At 51.6% G+C, this 10,991-nt stretch overlaps 1 protein-coding gene across 1 annotated transcript; it reads right to left on the reverse strand.

Moving 5' to 3' along the window:
- Nucleotides 1–377: 377 nt before the first annotated feature.
- LOC104623998 (chromosome unknown open reading frame, human C14orf105) lies at nt 378–10,161 on the reverse strand. Its single transcript, XM_010291246.1, has 6 exons — nt 10,005–10,161; nt 8,374–8,450; nt 4,451–4,537; nt 3,663–3,761; nt 3,069–3,234; nt 378–622 (listed from the first exon to the last, which is right to left on the reverse strand). Exons 1-6 carry the CDS (start codon nt 10,159–10,161, stop codon nt 378–380), a joined length of 831 nt encoding a protein of 276 aa, XP_010289548.1.
- Between the last annotated feature and the right edge of the window lie 830 nt (nt 10,162–10,991).

Here is a 10,991-nt window from a genome sequence, read left to right on the forward strand (position 1 = left end):
CCTGAAGGCAAGCAAAACATTTAATTTCAGTTGGAACTTAATATTTGAGGTTAACCCAGAATATTTTCCAGCTTCTGCTTGTTTTTTTTTTGACAGCCGCCTCCTCTTCCCTCCACCCCCACTTGATTGTTGCTTGGTCCAAGCCATTTTTTCCCCAGATATTTTGATTCAGCCACACAACCCAAAGAGTCATGATTCATTCCATGTCAGTGATCTCCTCATTTCCAGCTGTCCTTTCCACTGGCCCACGCTCCCAGAAATGCCGCTTACTATGAACATCATGTCTCCACCCTCAGTCCATCCAGCTGGGGGTTTTCAGCCCCGCCAGAGCTTGGGCTGGTTTCTTCGGCACGTCCCTCTCGCCCCAAGCCATGCCACTAGAAGTCCTTATCAAAGAAGTCATCAAAGAGAGAAACTCTCTCTGTCTTGGTTCTCACAAGTGTAGGTTTGCGGTAGATCTTCTCTTCCCTTTCCCACTCCTCGGAGCCTGTGCTGGAGGTGTCCCAGAAGAGATCCCTCGTCCGCGACTCCCTGCAGAACCACAGGTCAACCTTCCCGCTCTTGCCTGGAGAAAGTTCAGCCCCATCGTGCTGGCTGGTGAGTCTTCCATCCCATGTGTTTCCTTGGGGAGGAAGAAAAAAAAAAGAAATCATGATTTTGCAGAGCTGCATGCCCAGTCCCCTAAAGCTGAGCTGGAAATGGTTATGGGCAGCTGGGGGCATGTGAAGAAGATCCTGAGAGATCCCTGCAAGACCAGACCCCACGCTTGGGGCTGGGCAGGGCCAGGTATAATACACTCAGCTTTATATTTGGTGAAATTATACAGTCTGGCAAGAGGCAGTATGGTTTTATCCCCAAGCAGAAGAGAGCTGAGGTGAAGAAACACGAGGGAATGGGAGCGGCCAAGTCTGTTCCACTTTCTCCGGGTGAAAGTTAACTGGCAGACAAGTTTTTCACTGGTTTAAGCATTTTTACCTTTGGTTATATGTTTCCAGCCTGTGCCGAAAGTTGTCACGCGCAAGCAAAGCAGTACTGGGTCCGTGCCTCGGGGACGTCAGTACGAAGTGGCGGCTGAGATTCGCTTCGATCGCCCCTTCGTTAGGGACAGCGAGCTCGCCTCGTGCGCCCTGGCATCTCCAACCTCCCCGGCGGCTCCGCCAGCCTGCACCAGCCAGCGCCCCAAAGCTCGGATCAGGGTCACGAGCCCCACAGCCCAGCCCTCCAGATGTCTGCTACGTCCATCCCTGCTGCTCGCCCGTCCTCGAAGCGTGCGGGGGGAACGAAAAGCCGCTGCTCAGCGTTCGCTGGCATCACGCCGACCGTGCCGCGCTCCCTCCTGCGCTACGGCGCGGGCTGCCGCAGGACACCATGCCCAGGAGAGGCCGAGATCTGTTGCCGTTAAACGGATCGCACCTGATGCGTTTTCACATCAGACGTTGAAAGTTGGACAGAGCCACGGCTGGAAACCATCTAACCGGGAACATCTCACCTTAATTACGTATCACCCAGAGGGACGCAAGTCTGTGATGGAAACTGCCTGGCTCTGGGCAGCGGGAAGCGGTTTCCGTATAAAAGCTAACCTAAAAACTGAGTAACCTCCGTGACTGTGACATTTACCCCATGGTCATTTAAGGATGGCAGGAGTCCAGAAGCTACACCGTGCATATGAATGCAGCATATTGGTGGACCATGCAATGACGAAGCCAGGAGCAAATCTGTGGCAGCTGTGGCTCAAGCAGCTCATTCTCCATTTCTTTCTCCTGCTGAGCCTGGTTCCAGCTTCCCAATGTGCCCAAGGGGCTCTTCCTGAGAAGCCTTACTGCAAGGTTGAAGACCTCAAAATGTATGTGGGTACCGTCCTTCAGTCCCTCATGCATGTCCAGGGGGAGAAACGAGCTGATGGTTCTCCTAAAAAACAGTCTCACAAGGTCCCTGAAAATAACTGGTGATCTCAAATCACCCTGGTTTCCCTTTTGCTGCAAGGGAACATCACACTTCCTTCCTCCAGAGCAGAAAAAATTGAGATATAATCAATATATGCAGTGGGAGAGCTCTTCTGAAGCCCACCCTGCTTGACCCCAGCTGAAGATTTGAGCTGGCTGTTTGCGCCATGTGCCCTGGTACATTTTGCTGGGGAACCACGCGGTTGTGTACCCACTGACGACTGCAGCTCCCAGCAGTTCAGCTCTGCGCTCCCTCCGGGAAGGCACCAGCCCCGCGCCTGCCCGGGGCAGTCTGTGGGTCAGTGTGGGACTGGGGCTTGGCTTCAGCTCCCCAGCTGAGGATGGACGCATGTCGCAGTGGAGACTCTGCCAGAGTAACTCATGTCTCGTGCTTGGAGGGAAGCTGGCAGGGCACGTTTTAATTGGCGACTGCCAACCTTGCCAGGGTGACGGCTGCGCCATTGCCGCAGCCTACATCCCCATGAGCACGCCCCGGCCTCAGGCAGGAGGTGTCCCATGCTGGGGCAGAGGGCAAAACCTGGCCTAAAGGTTGATCTTCAGGCAGTTGTTTTCCGTTATCTTCTCCTTCACCACTTTGGCCATCGTGTTGGTGGAGCTTCAGCTATCTATCCAGCCCATCTATGTTGATTTGTGCAGCGGTCTCTACGCTGACCTCCTGGGATGCTTTTGGCTGATGGACCCTCTGACTCTCCAAGGACATGGGACCCCAGGGACACCCTCTGTCCTCATGCTCAGTTTGCTGTGCAGGGTACACATGAGACAACCTAAGACTCTCCTGCAGGAACCTGCTCCTGCAGGGGCTTGGCCCTGAGGACTTTGGTTTTATGCCCCTATGGCCCCCCATGGCTCTTAATTCATGTCTACTCAGGTCTATTTGGATGCTATCACAGAAGCAGCCCAGAGACCTGCGTCCTGTCCTAAGGCATCCCAACGCTTTTCCTTACAAACATATCTTCCAGCCTTCTCCCCTCTCAGGTCTTTTGAACTTGCACCATGTCACTGCAGGAGATGGAGCAGTGGAAGCAGCTTCCATAGGGAAACTTCTCTGATGACACTTAAGAGGCTGGCAAGTTTTACATCTCCTTGCAAAATTATTCTACTTACCATGGTTATCTCCATGAAAATGCTGATTGTGCTCAGCAGGGACAAGGTCTCGGCTTTTGGCGCTGTTGCCTCTCTGGAGACTGTCAAGGACTTTCTTCGGGCTCAGTTCCTTGGTTTTTTGTTTATTGATTTTCGCTTCCCTGTGGAGATTTCGCTTCAGCTCTGCCTGGGTTTGCAAATGAGTTGTCAACACAAGCAGCAGAGGAGCGAACACGTTTTAACAGCTCGACGTGGCATATCATTAGGGGGCTGGCACTGAAAATAATTACACAGTTGGGTAGTTTAACCAGGGCAAATGGTATTTGCCAAACTGGGTATGTGACAGAACACGACCCGGACAGGGATTTTTTGGTTTCTCCATGGGCCACGGCCAAACGAGGGCAAAGTGTTGCAAAAATCAGAAGTAATTACTGATCATGGGGACCCCGGGGATGGTCCCCACCTCGCCTCTGCCTAAACCACCAGGAAAGCTTCATTCGCTCTTCCCAGCAAGAGGCTCTAAGCCTCTTGGTCCACGGGAGAGACATGAGGGATGGGCAGACCCACCTCCAAGAGGGGAACCCCCAGCCTCTCCCAAATCCATCTCAGCATTACCTCTCGGCGCCTGCGGGTCAAGTCCAGCATCTGCAGCTTGTGCAAGTGCTGCCGCCTGCCAGGAGGGTATCTCAGGCTTTGCCCCCTCTTCTCCAGAGCCTGTAAGGTGTTTAAAAACATAAATAAATACACCTGCATTTTCTGAAAGAGAAAGGAACAGCCACCAGCTGGCAAATCCACGCCCGGCCCCTCGGGCGCTCCCCGGATAAAGGCAGCGAGCGTCTCCCGGCGCAGCCAACTTGCAGAAATTTATCACGGATTTCCACTGCGCTTGCAGTTTATCTCACAGCTCTGGGGCATGATGGAAAAAAAATCTTCATTAAAACAACGTATACGTGCTTCTGCCCCCCGAGGTGTTACTGCTTTGAGTCGGCTGTCCAAGGCAATCTCATGATCCGAAGGGAGGAGCCGCTCTTGCACGCTGGGGGTTGCAGGAGGTGTTTACGGCACACAGCCCTCGCGGGCCTCTCCTCGCCGACTGCAAGCGATGGGTGTTCTAGTTGCTCAGCCATTTAAAAAAAATGGTCCTCAAAACCTTTAGCCTCAAAGATATTTAAGGACCTGGCTCAGCAGATCTGCCTCATCCAGGGAACTATCATGCTGGAGATTCAGAAACTTTTCCCCTTGTTTTGTAGCCTTTCGCCCCCACACCGGTGTTTCAGCCAGTTCCTGGGCTCAGCCAGGGACGGGAACACAGAGAGCACTGAATTCTGCTCTTCGGGGTGCCCGACGCACGAGAGCCTGCAGCCGGCAATGACCCGTGCATGGAGCTCAACCCATGCCCTTACCTTCGTTTTTGGTGTTGCAGCCCCTTCTTGCTGACTCCAGGGTTTCGCAGGAGCGATTGCTCGTGGAGGGCCAGCAGGTTCAAGCCTCTGCAAGTCCAATATTTGTAATATTCAGCATTGCTTGTTCCACGCAATCATAAAACCTGACATGAAACTACCGTGACATTTTTCCAGCTCCAATTCTGGCCCAGCTGCTTGGGATACAGGAAGGAGACCGGCATCTCTAGCAGATGCTCAGGGAGTTTAACATCTCCTTAGGTGCTTCGGGAGTGGACAAAACTGGGGGAATGTCTGCATTAGAGTCAAAGCAGCAAAATCCCAGTTTGACATTAGTTTCATCCCTGTAGGTATTTGTCTTTGAGCCTCAGCAGTGCCCAAGGCTCCAGCCAAGACCAGAGCAAAGAGAAACCCTGACCCAGATTCCTTCATGTTGAAGCTGAAGCACGGAGAGGTATCATGATTTAATCTAAAGTCTCCTAGCACGTCATCCGAGGGCAGATCCCGGATACCCGAGAGCCAGAGCACCGTTCCCTCCACCCAACCAGTCTCTTTTAATTTGGTCCGAGTACAACCTTTCTCTGCAGAACATGGTACGAAGTGCCTTTCCTGGTGGCTAATGGAAGGGGGCAGAGACTTGCTTTACGGACTGCTCTGAGCATGGATTTTTATCTCAAGGACCTAAGTTGTCTCCTTCAACCATGCCAAGCTACTTAGATGGTACTGGGTCATCCCACGGCTTGATATTGCCAGCATCCCCTTCTAGGAAGGGAGCCCAAAAATAAGGGGAGCATCATCAAACGTCTTCATCAGTAAGACCTGACTGACTGACACTCTATGTGGGACATCATTAACCCCTTGAACATGAACTAGTGTCTAATAAAGGGTGACATGCCTCTGGCTGTCTGCACTGAACTGCTGCCAAAGCCTGAGCTCTAATTTTGAAGCCTCCCGTAAATCAATGCAGGAGAAAAAAAGTCAGCAGCATCATGCAAAGGAGGCATCCCTTGTCAGCCCCGAACGCCAGGTTCACACCTTTTAGCATTAAAAAACCCCACAAAACTGAATATGAAGCTTAAAAAATGGCACTAGATGGCAGCATGTGACACCACAAGCTGCGGTCCGGGCCGCGCATCGCTCCCAGATGCCACCAAGCAGCCAGACTCCTGCATCTATCGGCTCATCTCGCTGCGCCCGGCGGGGAAGCCAAGTTTCAGGCTTCTGCTAAAGTTGTGTCGCAGGGTGGAAAATGGACTGGTTTCTTCCTCTTTGTGAACCTCACAGGATTTTTCTCTGGAAATACTCCCTGTCTGAAATCCTCTAAAAGTCCTTGAAAAGGCCACATCATCCTGCTCTGCTGTCCTTGAAAATATTCCCACAGGGAAAAGGGCTTTTGCTGGTGCTTTTTACACTCCCTAACAGCAATGGCAGAAGCACGGAGTAGGATCAATGGTGTCATTGTCCTACAGTGCGTATTATCAGTGTTTTAATAATACATAAATACAGCCGTAATGGAAATAAGATCAATGACTAAAAATTACGTGCTGGTAGGAGATTTTTAAATGAGGCCGCGATTCCATGTGACAGTTCACCGGGCGTAGCTGGGCTCATTCCAGGTGCTGCTGCCTCATCCTCCCACCAAATCCAGGGACACATTACTCAAGAGTTGGTGGCCACCTGTGCTCTCTGAAGCCACCAATCTTGGCCAGACCCACAGCCCGGGTTTCAGCTGACCCCATCTGGTAGCTCCTCTGTTCTTTATTATATTAAAAAGACCTTAATCACAGCAAGGAACGCTTGAGCAAAGCACCTCTGCTTCAGAGGGTTTGCTGTTGTGGGTCACGTGCAGAGGGTTTGTCACCAAATTTTGGGAGAGTGGAGATGCAGTCAGGGAGGAACAGGAGGGTCTCGGAGAAGCACAGGGAGGTGAGATGTTCACCCAAGGACTCTAATTGCAAGGGGTTCTACATGTGGCTGGGAAGGAAGATGACCAGTGGTAGCTGCACTACAGAGAAGCACGTGGCCAGCCGGGGCAGATACATCTCTTTTATGGGTTGTTTGTGTTTGCATCTCTTTGTCCCCGACCACCAACCGCTGAGGACTCCCTCCAGCCACCTAATTAGGCTGCTGATGTGCCCCATCCAGCTGGGCTCTCTTAGAAGGGTCTCAGCAGCAGATACAACACTGGCCCTTAATTGCTAATTAAAAGTCCTGCCTAAACGAGAGCAGGGGGCAGCGGAGTTTATTTCCAGCAGCTGAGCTTTCCTTGAGCAGGACACCCTACTGCACCTGTGCTTGGAGGGGTCTGCTCACCTTGTTCTCTTTTCCTGCCTGATTTTATTCCTCTCAGCTCTGTTTGCTCTCTGTTTTGGAGCCCCCAGGCCTGGGCCAAGCAGCAGAGAAGAAACACAGCTGAAAGCCTCAGGCTGGGGCTCTGCAGGAGAAAGATCTGAGGAGCAAAGTGGGAGAGCTGCAGCTCTGGGGCATCCAGAGTGGGGCTGAGCCTGGTGTTCCCCAGTGTCCCTCCCTGACTCTCTGTGGGCACGTAGGGAAGGAGGGAGAACCCAATCTTGGCCAAAGACTGATGGCTTTGCACTTGAAAGAGCAAGCAGGTAAGCGATGGGAAGTCGGAAGGTATTGCTGGCTGGTTTGGGAGGGTGTGGAGAAGCAATGAGAACGCAGGCGGAGCGCGGAAAGCGGCGTGCTTCTCTGGGTTTGGGTTTTACGTAACCTGATTCACGGCAAGTATTGTACAGCCCTGGTAAGGCAGCTCCAGCTTAGCCCTGCGAGCGTGCGATGGCCTGAGCCTCACCCAAGTTTTGTATTGTATAAAAGCGTCGGTGCACAAAAATATCAGCACAGAAAACGCATGTGGAGGGCTTCTTGTCACGTTTTTTTTAATGAAATAGCAACTCTAACCCTTGTGCGGCATGGTATGCTGGTGGTGTTTCCTTTCCTTCTTTGCAGTAAATCATATGGATATAAATATATTTTTGGAGCTTTAGTTAATGTTGTGATAACTCTTGTGTGGAGAAAAACCCAATTGCCAGGTGAGGCAGAGTCACGGGTTTCAGAGCTTGGAGGTGAAGTGCAGGAAGGGGAAAGGAAGATGACGGAGGAGTGAACAAGGGTGCGTTATGCTTGTTTGGGGAGAACTTTCTCTATATCTGGATATACAGACGTGTGTGTGTGCACATGTATATACAGCGCTATTGAAGGGAGAAGGTGAAGGTACGGGTAGGTACACAGCATGCATTGCAATTCTTGGAACCTAAAATAATTGCTCTGTATGTTCACCCGGCCCCTACTGCAAAGCACATCTGTCTGCTTTACCCGTCTCTGCCCCTAAGATGGTGCCGGCCCTTGATGGGAAATTTGGCCTGAAAAGCCAACACCAGCCCCACATGATGCAAGTTGGATCCCTTCTATGAAGAGCTCTGTCGTGGCCACATTAGCCCCATGGGAGCACTAAGATTTGGCTGCAGGTACCCAGACACCACAAAGGAAAATGGGTCGTTACAGGAGAGATGGCCTCACGGCCAGCACTGGGACATGTGTCCCTGTCGGGTGTCTCTATAGCACACGAGGGCTGGCCAGTGAGGCATGGCCCGTGGAGTCAGGCTGGAGGGTGAAGGCAGGGCCTGGCTGTGTTGGCCCCTCTTTGCCTGTTCTTAGAAGGCAAAGTCCTCTCCCTTCTGCTAATGAACCAAAAATAACCTCTCTGTGGCCAACGTACGCGCTCTGCCCCAGGTATCAAACTTGAGCTGGTGGTAAAGCTCATCTCGGGATGATCATCTAGAGATAGGACATCCTACTTGCATTGCTCCAGGATATTTGTTTCCCCCACTGTGCCCACATCTCCAAGAAAGCCCATGTCAAGGGGTCGATCAGAGCAACTCATAGGGAGCTTTTCAAACTCGCCTTACTTGCAGTCTTCGAGGCGGGTGCTGTTTAATGATGCTGGTTTCTCCCTTTTCCGGCACGGTGTTGAAAGAAAGGGGCCCTTAAAGGTTAGAGAAAAACAGGATGAAGTTATATTCAGGTGATCGTCAACTGCTAGGCTGTACTCAGCAACAGCTTTCTGCTCTCTTTTTTGGTTGGCATGTCCCACTAAAGTCTCTCTCGGTGTATCTCAGTAACACATGGTATAAATTACTCTATTAGCTGCAGAAATAGAGTGAGGCCATACCTGTGCCCGTGGTTTCTAACCAACGCCTGCTGCGTACCTCTCCTACTGCCCTCTGCAACCTCCCACGCACCCTAGATGTGACAGTAACCACCCTCCGCGTCTCCTGTGGCCTCCCTGAGCTTTTAAAATGGGGAACAGGCAGCAGTTTGGATCTCTTCTTGTTGCTCGGTCCCCGAGACTTTATTATTGTTATTTTTTGGCGGAACTGAGAAATATCTCCGCTTTTACTGACCGCGACAGAGCTGGGCTACAGCCAGCCAGTGGGTTCAGAAGTGGGTGGGTTATGGACAGACGAGCGGTACGATCACGGACCCTCATCGTCTCTGGGAATCAGCCTGAAATAACGCGCTACGCGCCAGCGGTCGCCGGTTGGTTACTACAGCAGCGCTTTCGCGGTGGCCTGAACGGGATCTGGGCTCGGGTCCGTTCTGCGCTAGTGCTCTGGGGTGGACACCTCTGCCTCTTTTTTTTTTTTTTTTCCTGCACAAATAAATACTTGTGTGTGCCATAAGTATGTCTTTTACAAAAGAGTTTCTCTATCCCACCCATTCTCCAAAAAAGCTGTCTTGGTGCATTCAAATGCCATTTTATACGTGGAGTTGAGTGAGGTGTTGCTGAGCAGCTCCTGCTTCCATGTGGTGGGGGTCCTGATGTGGCTGCAGGGGAGGAGAGTTGGGGATAAAGTGCAGGAATTACATGATAGCTGATGCCAAATTTAATTGTTCTATTAAAAAGAAAAAAAGAGTAATTTGGAGGTCACCTTACAGAGGACTTCAGTGGTCACTTAAAAATTGCCAGGGCAGGGCTCTAGGAGAAGAGGGAGAGAAGGTGGTGGAGGGAGGGCGTCGGGGAATGGGAGGAGACGGTGACTCCCTCGGATAAATGATTGCTGGGCTCTGCTGAGCGCCGGCAATGATTAACCGCTGAGCGAAGCCGCGGCTGCCCCGCACACGCAGGACTGGGTGCCCAAAGTGAGAACCTCCAGCGCAGGAGGCTCCTCCGGAGACAAACTTCAGCTGCCAGGGAGCATGCGCTGAAATAGCACCTCGTAATAGCAAAAGGGGGGGTATTAAGTTATTGCCTCTCAATCTGCAGGACAAATTAGCGCATACGGAATTTCTAAGGGGGAAGGCAAAGGTAAGGAGGTGGCTCACTGCGCTGGGAACATGAGACACAGCACGGGCAAGGGGCTGGGGCTCAGGAGACGCTTGTTCTGGGGAGGGGTATGGCTTCGGGGAAGTTTTCTCCCTTATGAGGTTTGGTGGTTTGTATTGTGTGTGTTTGGGACTTTAAAAAAAAAAAAAAAAAGGATTCTCTCTCGTTCTATCCGTGTGTGTGTCTTGTAGGAGATTTGCCCTTATCCCGTACAGACGCAGAACTGGGAGCCAAGTGCTCGCCGTCCGCAACCCTGTGGGGTCCTGGGGCAGGGATGGTTCCTGGCACACCGGCATGGTGCCAGCACGGAGGGACCGTCGTCCCCCGCGCAGCCACCACCGAGGGAGCGCGGGGTCCGAGCTGAAGTCATTCTCGTGACTTATTTTTTTTACCCTTGCACTTGAGCAGATTCTCCCCGCTAGAGGAAGCGGGATTTAACATGAGCCAAGGTGAACCCTCATAAACCAAATAAAACATATTCCCTTGGAGGCTTTGCTTATTTAGAGAGCAGCTCAAGCTAATACATCACTCAAGTACTCTTGAGCATACTCTTTTTATTTCTGAAAACGAAAAGTAATAGCAAATGACATTTATTGAGGGGGGATTTAAAGTTTTTTTGTAAAAAAATGTGTACTTTTAACAAGCATTTGTTAAATGCCCAATGATGATGATTTTCCAGAACAGGAATATTTGGTTCTTGCTGTCACGAAGTACTTGAAACCCCATGTTGTACAGCCAGACCTGATCTGTATTTGCCCCAGGCTCTGGGAATGTCATCGCTGTCACGCCAGAGGTTTATTTGCTTTCACCATTTCCTGATGCCTCTTGGTGGACACATCCAGCCCCCAGAGAAGTAGCGGTGGTTAACGCCGCTCGGTGAGTGTCCTAAATTCATTTTTAGAAATGGCAAAGAGGGGAGGAGGGTGCAAGCGCTGCAGATCCTCCTTCATCTGTGTTGTCCTTCCTCAAACCACGCTGGCGGCCATGGGGTCTTTCTCCCCGTGCTCACCTAACGTGGCCGTGGGAAGCCGTTCGTCACCATCCAGCTCATTGTACAGAGCTATACGTCCACCTTGGGATGGTGCAAACCTCCTTCCTCACCTCTGGGGAGGGTCTGGGTATGGATGGAGTTTGAAGCCTGCTGTGAAAGGCTGCGGGAGAGGCTGCACGATGCCACTTGTAGGAAAACACACACAGCTA

This window comes from Phaethon lepturus, unplaced genomic scaffold, assembly GCF_000687285.1.
Source record: "Phaethon lepturus isolate BGI_N335 unplaced genomic scaffold, ASM68728v1 scaffold12087, whole genome shotgun sequence".
In the NCBI taxonomy this organism is placed as follows: domain Eukaryota; kingdom Metazoa; phylum Chordata; class Aves; order Phaethontiformes; family Phaethontidae; genus Phaethon; species Phaethon lepturus.

Coding starts and splice junctions, on each gene's coding strand:
- LOC104623998 (XM_010291246.1), bottom strand. CDS start 10,161: ATGACTTCAGCTCGGACCCCGCGCTCCCTCGGTGGTGGCTGCGCGGGG. Junction 4,538..8,373: donor ACCCGCCTCGAAGACTGCAA/GTAAGGCGAGTT, acceptor TTGGACTTGCAG/AGGCTTGAACCTGCTGGCCC. Junction 3,235..3,662: donor TGACCCGCAGGCGCCGAGAG/GTAATGCTGAGA, acceptor TTGCAAACCCAG/GCAGAGCTGAAGCGAAATCT.